The sequence below is a fragment of the Phalacrocorax carbo genome, chromosome 3 (assembly GCF_963921805.1).
Source record: "Phalacrocorax carbo chromosome 3, bPhaCar2.1, whole genome shotgun sequence".
Classification (NCBI taxonomy): Eukaryota; Metazoa; Chordata; class Aves; order Suliformes; family Phalacrocoracidae; genus Phalacrocorax; species Phalacrocorax carbo.
In genome coordinates this window covers 122,931,590-122,949,577 of record NC_087515.1, presented here as the reverse complement: position 1 = coordinate 122,949,577, position 17,988 = coordinate 122,931,590, and the positions used below count along the sequence as shown (strand labels likewise).

The following is a 17,988-nucleotide window of genomic DNA, read 5'->3' as shown; positions in this document are numbered from 1 at the left end:
AAGGCCAGAAGGTGCATTTGTAGGACTCCTAAGGAACATCAGGGTTACAGTGGGAAAAGGCTGATCGTGGTCATGAATTTAAAAAGAAGAGAAAACATTCAGATGCTCCCAAAGCATGCTTTATTAAAGGAAGGGCTATTTTCTCTCTTCCAGCTGTACTTCCGAGACTGCTATGCGTCAGAGGACAACACCGATTTTCTGTGGTCTCTTCGCTTTGGAACGTAATACAGAGGGATTTAATCAATAGGGTGATACAGAAATTTAAATAGGTTTCATTAAAGATGACTTTGAAAATCTATAGAATATAATGGAGAACTAGAAGACTTCCATATAATTATTAAATGCACTATAAAAAATCCATGGAAGGAATAGCTTTCCATTAGTTAAAAATACATAAAAAGTTGTATGCCATTTATAGCAGCACTTTCCAATAATACCAGAAGAAATTGTTGTACTGCACAAAATCAATAGCATATCCCACCTCACCTCTGCAAATACCTAAAAGCAATGCATTGTAGATTGATGTACTTGCAACAGAAGTGTTTTTTCCTGGTCCCATTAACTAAGGACTGACTTGTGCCTTGACGCATATCTGGTTTAGACACCTTCCAGGCTTTCTTCTTTGGTTCTACTTTTTTTTTTTTTTTAATATTAAATATGATAGGTAACTGATAGTAGTAATTATTATTTCTTGTTGTTTTATCCTTGTGCCTAAAATATTCAGCCTTGACCATGATCTTATTGCTTTAAGCACTATGCAGAAGAGAAAGCAAGCTATGGAACCGAAGATAACACAATATAAACTAATCAGGTTTTAAACCAAATTATATACTTGTGGTTTTGTTTGTTTGTTTGTTTGTTTTTAAAGAATTAAGCTGGTAGGGTATCTTCCTTTGTCTCCATTTACATACATTCCATTTGTCTTATTTTAATATTCTGAGTAGGAAGAACATCCTCTGTGCTTTTTCTGTACCACATTTTATGTCATAGAATTTCCTTGTGTCTTCATGTACACATACCTCTTAATTGTCTCTTCCTCATAGTAGCCAGTCTCAAGCTGTATTCTTTTTTTTTTCTTCCTCTGTATTTTCACATTGGGAAGAATGTTTTCACTGCAATGAAGTTGCCCTAGCATATGCTTTTCTTGTAGTGAAATGGGAATCTCTGCAGTTATGAAAACAAGCTAATCCATGTTCAGGAATAATCAGGAACACCTAAGCCAGTACTTTGGCAATGCTTTTATATGCATCCAGACATTACTGCTAACATAAAGGGGAAAACCCTCTAGAACTCCACTCTTCGCAGTAAAAATGTCCTTCAAATTAGCTAACAAAGAAAATGCCAAGAATTACAGGGCTTTTAATATCCCCCATTGCAAGCATTAAGGATTTCTGTTGGGAAAGGTCACAAAGTAATATGTTAGTCAGACATGGCAAAGTGCTGCTGCAAAAATAAGAGAGTAAGAGCAACTGAGAGAACATCCTTCTTGGAGCCCTGCTGTTCACCCGCTTAGGCCCCAGTGCCGTTCAGGCCATGCAGCCCGAGTAGGCACCCTGTGCTTTGTAAATCCTGCGGGCGTCTTCCCACAACCCAAGCAGTTGTGGAGTGCCAAAACCCGGAGGAAGCTGAAATTCTGGAAAGGATACCAAGGGAGGTGCTAAAACAGCTGCTACTTGCAAGATTTGCAAGCAGTGCTGTAGTCCTCCTCCCACAGAACTGAGTGGGAGTTTTGTTACGGATATCTCAGAGCGCAGGCTTAGCCTATCTCATCCAAATCCTGAGCTGTTCATTATCTTCAGTCTGCACCTGCTTCTTATCTACAGATTTAATCTGTAAGCAAAAGTGGCCTCTCAAATGTGCTGAAGGAACCACGGGAACCACGGTGAATTTCAACACAAAGTACTGTAACCGAAGACTTCGGCCCCTTGTGTTAAGCTGATTTCAGATCATCAAAATACAAACACTGACTCACTTCTGCAGCCTTTGCAGGAGCTTTGGTGATGGAGTTTTCTCTTTTCAGAAGAAATGAGTAAGTAATGTCTCAAAATCCATAGATCCTCAGGAAGTGAATGCTACTTCTTTTATATTTCTGCTCACTGGGATAATCCCACATTCTTTGGCCAGATATGGATTATGATTTCTTGCAAATGGCTGAGTCTGGAGATTAGAGTGGATAAAGCAAGTCAAATGCATGTTACTCTATCAGCATTAGCATACCCCTGATTGTTTCTGTTACTTTTTTAGAACATAAAAACACAGTTGGATCCATCTAGCTCTGTATCTTGTCTCCAGGAGCCAAGACCGGATGCTTAGTAAAACAGTGTAAAAATAGACCATCTATTCTTCTCCTATTTACCTTATAATTTTCCGGCAACTAGTGAGGTAGGGACTTCTGGAACTCAGGGCTGTATCCAAGCTGCTATGCTCAGCAGCTACCAGTGGTCCTATTCTCTAGGAGTTTGTCTTAACTCTTCTTGAGCCCATTTGTGGTTTTGTTTTCCACAATGTGCCGCGCCATGGTAATTCTTCACTGTCTAAAAACCATTTCAAGTCTTCTTCCTGATTGTTTTATTAAGTGTTCCTTTGTTATAGATGCAGTAAATGCTATTTTTTTACCTTCTCACCATCATTATTTTCCAGACCTTAATTGGATTTCCCTTCAGCTATCCCTCTTTCAAGCTGATGTGGTTTTCTCTATTTCCAGTGTGAAATTATCACCATCCTCTCTAACTTTACTAGAAAACACTACTTTCTTTAAAACTTCGATTCTACTAAAATGACCGTTGAATTTTGCTGGATCTGGAATAGGCATGAGCTGTCTGGCCGAGGGACTGGGGAGAACTCTGAGCACATGAGCCATGACTTACAGTTCTATAACTTTGGGGGTCCTCTCATCATCTGTGGGGGGAGCTACCAGTTCTGAACATTCAGCTCCCCATTTTGACCACTTCCTAGCCCCACACTAACATTTTCAGAGAGCTTTCCACTTCAACCTCCAGATCTGCAGCAGAAGTGACAGTCTGGAGCAGTGTCTGTGTATGTACAGTTAGGGTTATTTTTTCCCATGTACATTAGTTTGCACTTATCACCGCTGAATTTCATCTGCTATTTTATCACCCAGTCACTCAGTACAGTGAGACAACATTGCCTCAACACCTCTTCAGTTGCATCCTGTGTGTGTGTAGCAATTGCAAGGCAGCTCAGATACAACATCTTGCAGATGTTTAAATAAAAATGTGTGAAGCAAAAGCTGTCTCTTCTTTTTCTTTTTCATTTATCTACAGAGCATTTTGCACAATTCTGGGTGCAAGATTAATAAGTGCACCAGTGAAAAATTGCTGCAGAAAAGGAGAGTGTCCTTCAGTTGCTGTAACATTTCAGTGCCTGCAATGTCCTTGCACATGATATTCCATGAGCAGGTTGATCATGGAGCAGGGCTATTCCCTTCCTCACGGATTTGGAGATGCAGAAAGTACATGCTCCAGCCTTGCACAGGGATGCTGGTTCTCTCTAAATCTGGTACGTGGGGGTCAGGCAAGTGGGGAGAACCTGCAGCACTGCTCTGGGAACCCCTGAGATCCCAGCCCTGCAGTGGGACAGCCTCTGTGTTTGGTTCTGCCGCTCCCTAAACCCTCTCTCTAGCACAGCCACAGCGTTCCTGAGCATCTTCAGGGTCAGACAGGGGTCAGACAGGAGGCTCGTGTCTTTTAAGGCAATGAGAAATGGAACAGAGAGTCTTCACGTTTTCCATCTACTTCTGAGAGTGAGAGTTTCCTGAAAAAAAGTCTTTTTAATCTGACATTGCAAAAATTCCATATCTATCATAAAGTCCCACAAAAAACCTTTATTATCTTACAGCTAACCCTCAGTTCTGAAGACAACAAAAACGCCACGTCCCAATTTCTGGTTAAGGAATATTTTTAACCAAGAGATGTTTTTTTAGCCTAGATGCATGATAGATCAAGGGGAAAAATGGGATTCATTGACTTTTAAAACAATCTGCATTTCAAGAAAGGGGAAAAAAAACCCCTTTTGTTCCGTAACAAATACCATCCTTAAAGTACAAGTACAGTTCTCTCAAATCTAAAATACTACAGCCAGATTTAAATTCTCCCATTTGAAAAAGGATGCTAAAAGACAAGGAGGTTTTCATTTTGTTGAAATATACGAGGTATTTAAGAGAATTGTGTTCACTTATGGGCTGCCTGTTTCTTCTCAGCTGCCATCTCTATGCAAACTGAAGGCAGCACTGTGTGAATCGCCTGCTGCGTATACCTGCTGCCACAGCTACAAGCATCTCACGTTGTGTAGTAGAGGGATGACAGAGGTAGAAACTGATTTCCTTGTTACTTTAAAAGACTGCCTTTTCCTCTTGATATCTTTTTCCCAGTGATCTTCCCTCTGCAGAGTCTTGGACTGTTTATTTCGTAACTGGTTCACTAAGGTCAAGGCCTGTGCAAGCTGCCGGGCAAGTTCAAAAGCAGTCTTGGAGGAATAGTCTCAATTCAGCAGCACGACTGATAATGTCAGCACAAATTCCTCAAGAATAAGCTGTGGTTTGCTGCCATGTGTTAACAAGTAGAAGCACCTGGTTTCTAGGATTCACCCGATCAAAGAACGAGAAGCTAAAACATCTGGCTTGTCAAAATGATCATAAGCTTAGAGAAGGAATGACAAAGATGCCAGGCAAATAAAATCCAGGAAACGAGCACAGTTTAACCAGAACACAAGTTCAGTCTCTAACCATACTATCTTACCTTTCTGAGGCACCAATTTCTATCTTTTCTTAGACCAAAATTCTCCGAGAAGGAAACTTCATGTATTTGAGGAAGTGCTAAGCATCACGATGGTATTTAGTAAGTAATTCTTACTGCCTCTCCTGCTATTTCTTAGATTTGTGATGAGAATTATTAGAAGTGACTTGCCCTTTGTGACCCAAACGGAAATAAAAAACATGCAATGAGCCATAGCTATGTGACCTCAAGCAAAACGCTTCAAACTGATGTACCTAAATATAGACACCTAAATAAATGCCCTGATTTTCAGAAGCGCTGTGCAGCGCTGAGACTTGTAGGTGCTCTGAAAAATCAAGATGCTTATTTAGGTATCTAAATACAGACTGAGCTTCTGAATATATTATTTAATCTGCTCCAGAATGCAAACAACTGGGAAAACAAAGGTATGACAAATACTAATTTTACATGTGCTAATTGGAAGGCTACAGAGTGTCATCCACTGCAAGGCACAATTTACTCCTATAAAGTGAATAGTGGGGTAATTATTGTTTATTAATTGCTGAGAAGTAGAATTTAGGAGCCCTAGTTCTGAAGCAGTGCTAGACGGGTTTGATTGTCAAGTCCATTGTAATAGATTTCTTTGCCTTTTATTAATCTTTATCCATAATTATAAATATTGACACAGAAGGGCTTTCAAAAATGTCAGATTAAGGAGTTTTGTTTATATCGAGAGATCATAAAAAATTATTTATGTGTTTCATTCTCTTAAAGTGTGATCCATAGTCATAAGGCTTTTTGTGTTTTTCTTTCTGAAATGTTCATTCATTGTTCTGACACTTTTAGGCAACTGTTGAAGGTATAATTGGAATATCATTGGAAGCAGAGGAGTGTGAATGATGAGCTATTAGTCAGCACATGACACCACATACACATTCAGTTAATAGAAAATAAGCAGCTCGAGCAGGTGAGTAACAACTAAGACTGTATTTTTGTGCCTGAGTTGTGCCTAGAAGTAAAAACTTACATGCATGGCCTTTTCAACACTTTACTAAGACATGTTTTGTTTAGACACATTAAGTTAGTGTATGCCTATATGTATTGTTATTGTTACATATTATGGCACTGATCTTCTAGAAAGACATCAGTGATTGACAGTTGGCCCCTAGATGGTGCCAGTGCCTGCATACTGCCAGCCCTTGTGCAAGGTGAACACTGGAGATGGCAAAATGGAAATGGGCTTCGTGACACAGATATTCTTGGGCAGTCACAGCTTCCATGACATGAGTCACTGCGGCAAAGCAACCTCTGGAGTATGTCCTTCTTCCACATCAGCCAGAGGGAAGTCTCTACCTGTTCCTCCCGCTCTCCCAGCAGTGTGACAGAGCTCCAAAAAAGATAGCCAGTCCATCCAAGCATCATGTCCTTCCTACCAAAGCACTGAGCTGCCAGTCATACCCTTGCAGTGTTGCACTCCAACTTTAAGCTTTTCAGACATTTGGCATCCTAGATATCTGAAAATCCTGAAGGAAAGAGTAAGCTGGGTTTAGAGCTGAGCTAGGAAGGGGGAGAAAGGGCACTAGTAAAGTTCCCAGGGAGGGTGGGAACAGCAAAGGGAAGTAAAAAGGGAAAGAAGAGAAGAAACAGGGTCTCTGGTCTAGATTCTCCCTTGGGCTGTTCCAGTGCCACCTCTGGAAGAAGCCCACTGTGCTGTGAATTCATTACATCAATCTGTGCAAAAAAAGCCCATGCTAGAGACGTCCTGTTCAGACAACCAGCCCACCAAGACACCCAGTGGCACAGCATGCTCCCATGCTGTGAGACACTCAGAGTCTGGAAGGGGGGGCAGACGCAGCTCCCACCTTCGACCCCTGTACAAAGATACCAACGCTGGCATGTCTCCATGCAGAGGGACAAATGTATCTTGTCACATGCAGATCGGTGCTGGCAGGTGTGGTAGCTCAGGGCAGATGCTTTAGTGATTGCAGCTTTTGCTATGTTCTGCCTCTTGGATTTGTCCTGGCTTGTGAGTACGTAGAGAACTCACTATCCGGTTTGCTCCTACAGACCCGTATGCTTCCACGTGCAATCTGTGCACGTCCACTAAACCTCTGAACCAGAGTCTGTAAGAACAATTTAGCAAGGCTGAATGTGTTGATTAATACCCGAAGGACAGAATATAACCATCTCCTGCTGATTCGTGTCTTTTTATTATGTTAAGGAGCAACGAGATCACTGTGATGAGACTGGCTTTTAACAAAGTGGTGCTTGGTTTCAGTTCATGGTAAGCAAAGACCAGTTGCCAGGTTTGCAGACAGTAAAACATTCTTTGGTTTATTTTTTCAGAAAAAAGGAACTTCAGACCTCAGTTTTAATGCCTGAAAGCGCCTTTGTAATCATCCTTTTTTATCTGTGTATTATTCCAGTTCTATAAACAAGTTTAAAATAGTAAATGATAATACCAAGGTTTGGACAGAGGAAGAGCGTCAAAGGCAGTACCTTGAACTGTAATGAATTACTTACAGAGTAGAACTCTTCTGTTCATCTATTCTCTATTCATCTCTCTTCTATTCATCTAGAGCTCATCTATCTATTTTAACCTGGGAATCGCGCTCAGGCAGCCGTGGCACGGTACTGGAAAGCACTTGATTTTCTTTTGGTATCAAGCAAACAGAAGGACAGACTTCATGCTTTTCTGAGCAATGATGTTTTTCAGAATAACAGACAGATAAAAGGCCAATGCCTTGAAATTGCCTCTGGATCTGTGTCAGCAGTAACAAAGACCAATGCTACGAACCCACTGCAGCTTTTGTTTTTAATTCAGGAGAGTCGAGTCTGGCTACAACCGAGACCTTTGGCATGAGAAAGAGTGACAGCACTGTCTTCAGCTTGGTGCGCACTTTACCAGTGCAAGACCCCTTCGGTAGAGGAGTCTGGAGATGCAGCGCTGAGGGACAACACCCACAGAGCCCTGCTTGGCTCTTATTTGGGTCAGATGTTCACAGACATCTCTGAGCAAGGAAAAAGTGAATGCCAAATCTTGCCATTCCCTAATTACACTTGGTGAAGAACATGATCCTCCTTGGCCTTAGGCTTCTCTGGCCAGCTGTGATTACCTATCTGATGTCTTCTAAACTCTACCTGTGTGACCAGTATCATACCCTCAGAAAATATGTTCTCTGCCTTTGTAGACTACTTAAAAGTTGCTTTATGGAAGTAGAATAGAGAGTTTAGGTCTTCAGACTTTCCTGGTTTGTGTTTTGCAGATTACTGAGAAGTAATCAGGTTGCCCTTCCCTCCTCTCTCCACCCCAGCAGTGCACACACATCAGATCAAAAGCTTTTTTTTTTTTTCCAGAAAAATATGGAATTTTGCTTTCAGGACTATTGATATAGAAATGTAATTTCAGTCCTTGGTAGAACAATTCCATTTCCTGATCTGCATTTTTTGCCTCATTTCAGATGGGAATCTGCTCATTTTCACTCCAGTCTGCAGCAGAAAGGTACAGCAAGCTCCAAAGGCCCATCCATTACTGAACTTCGGTTTCCTCACCCTGTGCTCAAGTCCCTTCTGAGCATTCCTTTCCTTAGGCTAACCAGATTGACCCAAGGCTTGGCAGGCTTAGCAACATTTTCATCAACCACCTGACTGAGCTCTGAGCTCTCTCAAGTTTATCAACAGCCTTTTGGAATCACAGCCAGGGTGGTTACAGTGCCGCCAGTGGGGGACGTAGTACCTCCTCTCCAGCACAGAATTTCTTGGTTTCATATCCAAAACCCGTGTTATCCCCGTCAGGCACAGAATCCCACTGGCACTCGGGCCCACTTGTTTGCTCATTTGCTGTAACTTCTTTCCTCACTTGTCTTTTTCAAAGCTGCGAGGACTGAACAGTAATAGTTGCATTGTACTCGTACGTTAAGCTCCTTTGGTGGTTGTTACTCCAACTCTTTGCTTGGTACTCGGGAAAGATGATGTATCAACTTCTAATGCACGAGTGAAGAAGCCTGATGCAACTTAGGAAAGTTATAGATGTAGATCCTATCTCACAGGTGGCTGCGAGACAACCTTCTAGACAATGCTTCTACGTAGTGGTTGGTTTTATGAAAGGACACTGTATTTTTACTGCACAAGAAGCTTGTCCATAGTCTTTAAATTCCAAGCTTTGTGTTAAAACTGAACTATTTCTGAGGAGTCTGGGCTACAGCTGTTTCATCAGCATCTTAAAAAAGTGTGAACTAAGAGGTTCAAAGTATTTCTTCTGAATATTGACTGTAACTCTACAAGTAATGTCATTCACCAGTAACACAAAAATGACAGCTCCAATTCAGGGAAGCACATAGCTTATCTTACAGAGGTCCATCACTAGCAGTAAGATGGCTTGAGTGCTCTGATGAGCGTGAGCAGTACTTACAGCTCTTAATCCATATAGACTCTGCAGCAGTGGGTAATTATCGCTATTACCCCAATGTATAGATGAGGAAACTGAGTCACTGAGTGATGAAGGGATTTGCCCAAACAGCACAGTGAGTCAATAGGGGAGCTGGGAATAGAGCGCAGAATTCCCTGCGTTATCCATTGGAGTCCTCAGATAATATAATTTTATAAATGCTCTATCTTTGTAAAGACTTCAGTGCTATAATTATCTTCCCAGGACTCTCATGGAAACAAGATATTTATAACTCCATTAAACCTTTCCTAGTAATTTTATGATCAAAGTGAAAAAAAATAAATAACGCTGTGCCACTCAGTCGCATGTCCAATGTCATTCAGAATGGCTACACGATGAAAGCTTCTCCTTGGCTGTTTCAATTAAACACTTGCTATCTTTTGAATGCCTTTCTTGTGTCTAATTCCCCTTCCACTGCATACCGGTGGAGAGGAAATATTTTTTGCCATGTGATGAGCCACACATTTAGAATGTACCAAATAACTGGGAAGGATGCTTGCTGCCAAAAAAGCCTACTGGTTTATGCTATAAATGTGACCGTTTAAAAAAATATTTTTCCTAAAAGGCCTTAACGTTTGCCAGTTTCACCTATAACGAGCAACGCTACCTCACTGTTTCCACTAACCCCTGTATACCTTTAAAATTACAACACAGATGCCAAGACTAACTAAACAAGGGGTTAGCAACCGAGGCATTTGGACCCTGGTTTAGCAAAGCGCTTCGTGTGTGCTTAAACTGAAACCCACTCCTATTCTGCAAATCCGTTTTCAGTGTTTGCTTAAAGCAAAACACGTCCGTAAGTCGAGTTTTGCTTGGCGCAGTGCTTAGGCGCAGCACAGAGCTAGGGCCTTAGAATTAATTTCTTTCCGAAAGGAAGTCATTATTTTTAGCTCACCTCTCAGTGGCTACAGCTGTATCTTTTAGTCCCCAGCTATCTATTTCCAGGAGGTATAAGTGCTAAGCCTAAACTTCTGGTTTCTGTGACAATCAGTGGCACCTAAAAGATACCAAATACCTTTACTCACGCAGAGAAAGAGACCACTTGAAATACTTGACTGCTAAGTGCAGTTGAGAGGGGCCTTCAGTGAGGCTCGTTAGAAGGAAGACATAAAAGAAGTTGCGATTATTCTGGGAGGTGGCTGCTGATAGCACGGGTTATCTTTTCACCGTGCTGACTGGAAAAGAATTCACTTGCAGTGGGTCAACTATTTTAACTCAAAATGTTTTGATGAGTTTTTTGTCAAATAACATACTTCCACAGGAAATTTATGATTTCAGGAAAAACGTTTATACTTTCCTCAAAAGTATCAGCAAAGGTTTGGCTGCAATGTGATAGTTTCCGGGTTTTTTTTTTCCTGGAAATCTTCTTTAACATGCAAAAAAGTTCAAAAAGTATCAAAAGAAAATTGATTTAAAAGAGTATTATTGTTCATTTCTCTTAACTCTTCATTTCCTCTCTTGTTAAGAAGAGTCCTACCATTTGTTTCACTGGCTTAGACATGGGAGTTACTTATCCCAGTATAAATGGACACCAACCTACAGTCCCGGCCAGCCCAGACCCTGGGTTTTGGTCACATAGATCTGGCCCGTAGCATGTCTGGAGGAGGAACAATTGCAGTTTCTAAGATGGTTTCTGAGGAATGACCCACTGCATTCTCTTGAACATCCATACTACATCCAGAAGGTAGAAATACAAAGACAGGTTAAAATATATTATATTTTTTGGGGGGGAGGGGGGGGTGGTGGTGTTAAAAATCTGCTTGTGGAGAGGAGGTAATACCCTTGTGGTGGTAGTATCAATAAAAACTTGATTCTGACTCGTCCTACTGATATGTAGAAAAGCTTTCTAACAGGAGGAGAGTCAGGTAAGAGGACAAATCCTCCATGGAGATTCAGCGCTGCCGTATTTAAAAGCAGACTGGACAAACGCTTGAAGAAGAATAATTTAGATACTGTTAATCCAGTCCCACGCAGGGTATCGTGATGACCTTCTAATGCCCGTTTAACCCTGTCCCAGTGGGAAAGTGCTGGCTTTCCCTCCCCCAGAAGCTTCTGAATCATTTCCAGGTAGAAGACTCCATTTAGCTCTATCACTTGACCACCACATTGCTTTACTAATCCACCTCCCTTGGTTTTTTTCTGCCTAGGGAAGTATGGCAAGCGCATGGAGCTGCCACCCACTGCAGGGCAGCCACACCGCGAGGGGATCCCAGAGTCAAGCTCTCTTTTCTTCACCTGCTTGCTTGGAATCTCTGGCTGTCAAGAACAGGTCCCTCTTTCCTGCCAAAAGCCTACTTTTTAATAAAAATATGTCCTGCCTCTCAGGACAAATATTTTAATGAACAATTCTAGCCTGCCAGAGAGTTGCTAAATCCAGTAGCCAGACAGAGGTGAGGCTGCTGCAGCTCCACACCCGAGTCCAGCCTGCAGCGAGGCTCACGCACAAACGCACCCGTACGACGTGTACGCACCGATGGCCCCGCTGGCCAACACCGACAGAAGCACTGAGCGCTCACACGAGCAGCACCAATGGCTTGTCCTGCTCCCCTCTCTGGCAGATCAGCGTGAAGGTCTGTGAGTGCAAAATGTATATAAAAATACACATGTACAATGCCGATCCCTCTGGTAGCTGGTCCTGAATCCTTGCTCTCCCCAGCTGCCTCCCGCCCAAAGACACACACACACACGTACAAACGGGTCTCAGTCAATCCCCCAAACCCCACGGGCTCTGTGGCAGCTGGCCTGAGCCCTGCAGGCCCTCCAGCTGCCAGCTGCCCCACGTGCCTCACCCTGGAGACACACACTTCTCCTCCTCACCAGCGAGGCGGGCTAGACTTGTGGTAGCGATCGCACGCTGACATAACGCACCCACAGAGTATGCACACCCACGCTCCCTCCAGCTGCCGGCACCACGGGCCCGTGGCCCCTCCAAGCCCTCCGCAGTCCCGCTCCCGTCGCCACACTCGCACCCCCATACCCATGTGTGTGCATGCACGGGAGCCCCTCGGCCAGGAGAAGAGGCTAGGACAGAGCATTAAGAAGACAGGGCAGGCTGCACTGGTCAGGCACAGGGCATAGCCAGACATGCACACCGCTCAGCAGCCTGTGTACGTGCAGCTAACCTCTTTTATCCCTTTATCCCTCTATTTTTCCACCTTTGTTCCTTCCCAACCCACCTCAATCCCTCCCTTTCCCCACCTTTGGTTCCTCCCCTAAACATCCCATTAGAAGTCTTGTTCAGCTACAAGCTGCCCCTCCCCTGCATCCCACGATGTGCCCCATACCAACAGGCAGTGTTCCCCCCCAGCCCAAAAGCTGGGAGCTGCTCCCCTCGCTGCGGCGGGGTGTCACCCCAGGACCAGGACGCGGCTGGCCCCAGGAAGCATTGGGCAGGGCACCGCTCAGGATCCCCACCTGCTTTTGCTCCCCTGTGTACCAGGGGGAACATGGATTTTATCACATAGCCCCACATTGCCCACCGGCTATCCTTGTGGGATGCGGAAGGAAGAAGAATGTAGCCCTCAGCAGGCACAAGATCACACCAAGTCTGAAAAACTCCGCAATACGCAGAGGCTACACCAGAACTGTGACTGTGTTTAGGACAGGTTAGAACCCACCAGCAGCAGTGTCTTTGTAAATCTTCACAGGTGGCTTCAGGTGCCTTTTATTCATTCTAACCACATTGGTGCTGACCTTCCGGTTATACTTTCCTTTAGGGACCTAAACATCTACATGTGTTCAAAAAAACATGTAAACGTGGCACTTCAGGGCATGGTTTAGGAGGCCTGGGGGTGTTGGGCTGGCGGTTGGACTTGATGATCTTAGAGGTCTTTTCCAACCTTAATGTTTCTGTGATTCTGTGATTCTGTGATTCTATGACCTTTTACTCTAAAGTCAAGTTTGCCATTACAGAGTTTTACTTTTTTGAATTACCGCTCTTGGGAAGAAAAACCCAACCAAAACAAAACCACACACATGCAAAAACACAAACGCCAAAATTAATTAAACAGAAAAAATAAAAAGAAATGCACACTGGGAAAAAAATTACCTTCGCAAAACTACACGATAACTGAACAGATATTGTGGACATTTCCAAATTTTAAAATTAAAATATACACTTTTAGGTAATGACCACACATGAAAACGAGGGAGTAGTTTTCAGTTACAGAAGAGATACTGAAACAGCAGTTAAGAGTGCAGCTCTTGCAGAGTTAACCATTATGAGCTAAATTAGAAGTTGGACGAATCATTTTCCAGCCATATAAATCATTGAAGTTTGTTAAATTGTTGTATCCATTACCATTAATTCAGTTAATGAATTATACAACGTGTTATTTTCCTACGGATGCTTTTCTCGTCGTTCTACTGTTGTTGAAAGTCCATTTGTGGTTTTTTGCAAATACCTCTTAAGATGATGAACAATCTTTACTGAAAAGACTGAAAGTACATGCCAGCTACTATCGTACATGAAATCTGACAGCAGCTAAAGTGTTGGTATCTGAACTTATTTGACAGCTTCTTTGAACAACGTTTACTAGGTATGCTTTATAGGATTAAATATTTATAGATTTGTGCAATTTGTGCTATAAGTCATGTGAAAGGGAAAGAAAAAATGTTCTAGGTATTAGACAGCCAGTCTAATGAATAGCAATAGCTTTTCTTGCAATCACTTCATTAGAAGCCAAACGTCACAATCAAACTTCCATTGCATGTTCATGCAAGGACCGATTCTGAATCCTGTGAGGCAAATAAAGCTCAGTAGAAATTTTAGGTGCTCCAGTGGAACAAGACCCCAGTGTTTCCCATGCTCACCATTTTTCCATTACAAATGCATTTCATTCGCAAAAAGTTGGCACCAGTTGTAGGCGGAGCAGGCCAAACCTTCACCTACCTACACAGGCAGTGACACTGAAGTCATGCCAGTTTATCGTGGCTGTGGATCTGATCCGGAGGCCTCTGCTCAGCACTGTCCTGTATTTGGTGGACACCAGTGCCAGGGAGCTGCGTGGAGTTACCACAAGGCTCCGCTTTGCCCCTGGTTTGAAGAGACCCGCAGGAAGCAGTGACCTGGCCTGAGGGACCTGCCCTGCCGCTGGTTCTAGCACAACTTCTGTGCAGGATTTCCAGACACAGCAGCTTTTTGTCCCGTCTGGTTGGTGACTTCAGTGTGTCAGATTTGCAGAGTCTGTGAATTATCAGCCCACAAATTATAAGTGCAGCAGGAGAGCTTGATTTTTAAATACTAGGAGGTAGGCGATCAGGTGAGGAGCACGGGTACGACTATGCCGGTATGGCATACCACAGCGCAGAGTATGTACAGCATTTAAAGTTGAAATTAAGAACTGTTAAGGCAGAGAACCCATCTGAAGATGTAGGACAAGGAAGCAGCTCAGTGGTCCATCCATCCGGGGTGGCTGGCAAAGGAAGGGAAGTTAGTGCTGGCAGCTTTCATTCCCGGCACTTATACTGCACCCGGAATGGTGCCATGGGTTGCTGCGTCCCCACCAAATGTAAAGGGCTCTGCCACAAGAAGAAAATCAGTAGAAACATTTAGGTTAGTTCAGTTAATGGAATTATTGTGCTTTAACATAAAGATACAAACATGTTCTTGGAGCTCTGGTCTTAGAGAACCAAGAACAAATATTGAGAGTATTTCTTGGCTTTGCTGAAGCCACTGAGTAGGGCCTTCATGATTACTTTTTATTCCACTTGCTCTGACAGAGGATGACACACTAGATCTTAAGAAACTCTAATGGTTTTGAATACCTTCACCGGCATAACTGCCTGTGGGTGCAGACCCAAGTTGCAGTCAACTCCAGTGAAGGCTGACGTGACAACACACCATCACTCAGGAAGAGGCAACCTTCCTCCATATTCCAGGTGGACTTTCTGCCACTACTTGAGATCAACATCTCAGGTTCTTCAAGGAGAGCTGAGGAATTAAGTTCTCCCAGCTTCCAGCTTCCAGCCTAAAGGGCAATCATACCCAGCCCATGCCACTCTAAACTCCTTCCTCTTCTTGGCAGTTCAGCTACAGGGCATGTTTGTCAGGTTCAGGCTGTGACAGGCAGACACGCCGACTTTGCAGCAGTCCCTGTTTGTGAGGAGCACGGATCTTTGGAAAGGGGAAAGGACACGGTGCAAATAGGGAAGGAAATTACTGCACCACTCTCCCTTAATGGTAAACCTTTCTGTGTCACAGTTGCTCATGCAGCCTTACACTTCTCTTCCACCGTTGAGTGTGTAGTGGAAGAGCACTGCGAGTGCTGCGCCTGATTTAATATTTTTAAAGTATTAATAATCCAGTTCCATATTAATTTGTTTATTAAGTGGCAGAAAGCAATTATCAAATCTTGTGTAATGTTTAGGGAATGATGAGACAAAATACGCATATAGGTGCATCCTTGTATAGACAGCGCAGCCCCACTGATGTCGCTGGAGCTACTCTGGGTCTTCTGCGTTAAAACAAAGGCTGAGGGGAGACCTTATCGCTCTCTACAACTACCTGAAAGGGGGTTGTAGTGTGGTGGGTGTTGGTCCCTTCTCCCAAGTCATTAGTGATAGGACAAGAGGAAATGGCCTCAAGCTGCATCAGGGGAGGTTTAGATTGGATATTAGGAAACATTTCTTTACTGACAGAGTGGTCAGGCACTGGAACAGGCTTCCCAGAGAGGTGGTGGAGTCACCAGCCCTGGGGGTGTTGGGAAAACATGTAGATGTTGCACTTTGGGGCATGGTTTAGGAGGCCTGGGGGTGTTGGGCTGATGGTTGGACTTGATGATCTTAGAGGTCTTTCCCAACCTTAATGATTCTATGATCGAGTTATTCCTTACATGTTGTATTAACACTTTGCTTCATTATACATAACCACAGTTAGCATGGTTGTTCAGCTGAGCATGATGAATGAAGGATATAAAGACATGGAATGCTATAGAAATGCACGGATCTTTTACCTCCTTTGGTACTGCATCCAAAAGCACAAATTCATATTTGTACAGGAACAGCGCAACGACCAACTGGATCTCCATGATAGCAAACCACCTGCAAGAAAAGGGAGGAAAATGTTGTCTGTCCAGCCTGACCATCACACGTGTGTTATCATCAGATAAGAAACAGGGTGTCTTTGACACATTTCACATTCCATGCTTCATTTCTGCCTGAAGGTTTATCTTCAATAGGAAAATATGCTGTGGCTTTGTTCAGCTTCATTACTCAGTGAAGAACACGAATGTAGCGGCTGCCCCTTCCTTCTGGTGAAACGTTAGACCGACAGTACCCCTCTGACACCCTATTTTAAAACAGCCCCTTATCATTATGGGTTTTTCCACTGTGTAAACATTTCTGTTCTTCTAACGCATGCTGACTTGAAATAACTTCATAGGAGTGAGAAGACAGCCAAATATAGAAAAGGCTATATGACTAATTGTGCTATATAAAGTTATATAGTACAGCTGGGAGCCTGATGACATCAGAGTAGCTGTGACAGTAGGAGTTATTATTTAATTCATCAGCATTCAAATGCAGTATGAGACCCAGGGGCATGATTTTCTTTCTGTAACACTCTCAGAAAGGCCTTTCTTAGTCAGTTGGAGAAGAGTTCAGATAACTGCAGGTGAACTCCTCTAGGTTATTGGTTTTTAAGGTCGGTATGTACAAAAGAGTTCTGCATTCGGGCACAGGCATGCACCTATGCCAGGTCATGGGATTGCTCACTTGCAGAATTTAGACATAAGTCTTAAATACCTAATTAGAATAGTAATATTACCTTGCTCTTTTACACAGCTTATTTTCCATTATCTGAGAGATGCAGGAAAACTTGGATAAAACAGCTATTGGGGGAATTCGCTGGGGGGAAGGCGACACGACTGCACATGGCGTCAGCCTGGATTTGGCTTGGCAGGTGTGAAAAGGAAGATAATAAGCCCCACGAGACCCAAGCTAACTCCTGCAGAGCCACCCAGATCCATGCACTGAGCCGCACTGTGCTCCAGAGTGGGAGGATGCTTGTTTGTTTTGGCGTAGCTTCAGACCCAAATTATTTCTGTGATTTCACACTGGAATTACTTTGAGATAGGGAGCTTTTGGTGACCTTCAGCACGGGGGAATGCAGTGCAGAGATAGTTCAATGGAAATTAGCTCAGGCCAGGCAGCACTTACTAGCCCAAACTGCATGCCTGCGGCACCGTACAAAGGTGGGCTCCTTACCCTCGCTGCACTGTTCGCACAGCACGGCCCTGGACCTCTGGAGCTTGAGCTCCTGCCTCTGAGCCATCCTCACTGGTTTGGCACGGATGTGCCAAGATGTGGCCAAATGCCAAAGTGCCTCTAGATTGCCCTGAAAGTGGAAATGCTGCATTGACGGAGGGCTGTCCTTCAAGCACAAGCACAGCCGGATGCGGGCTGACCGGCTCTGACACCTCCAGACGCACACTGGGGCTCAGCTGCAATCTGTCCGAGCAGCAATGGATGTAACTGACAGCAGACTTCCCACCGTCAGATCTCAAAGCATTTTTCCCAGCAGGCTGCCGTTATTCTGCTCTGCAAACAGAGATGCTGAGGCGCAAGGACGATAAGTAACACATGTCTGAGGGTGGCCAGAGGGACAGCCCAGGAGTGAAAGGCAGGAGTGCAGAGTCACCGTGCATCCCTCCCTTCCACGGCAGAAACCATGAGATCTCTTGAAGCTAAATGCCCCTTAGTTCCCACCTGTCTTTCATACTCATGACCGAGTTCTAGAGCAGTTTTCCTGTAAAAACTCTGAGTCACGACACCTTCCTGTTTTATTTAGTGACAAAGGGGTTTGACAAA

The 17,988-nt window shown here is 43.7% G+C and overlaps 1 protein-coding gene across 9 annotated transcripts in view; it reads right to left on the bottom strand.

Moving 5' to 3' along the window:
* Positions 1-12,819: 12,819 nt before the first annotated feature.
* LOC104048382 (24-hydroxycholesterol 7-alpha-hydroxylase) overlaps positions 12,820-17,988 on the bottom strand; it is a 34,657-nt gene continuing 29,488 nt past the window's right edge. For 4 of the 9 annotated variants that reach the window (XM_064448176.1, XM_064448184.1, XM_064448185.1 and 1 more), the window contains 2 exons: positions 16,134-16,221; positions 12,822-14,700 (listed from right to left, as the gene is read on the bottom strand). In XM_064448176.1, coding sequence (XP_064304246.1) covers positions 14,629-14,700; positions 16,134-16,221 — 160 coding nt within the window. In that variant the 3' untranslated portion in view covers positions 12,822-14,628. Of the gene's footprint in view, positions 14,701-16,133; positions 16,222-17,988 lie in introns of all 9 variants that reach the window. The other 5 variants (XM_064448178.1, XM_064448187.1, XM_064448177.1 and 2 more) reach the window with 3 other exon arrangements.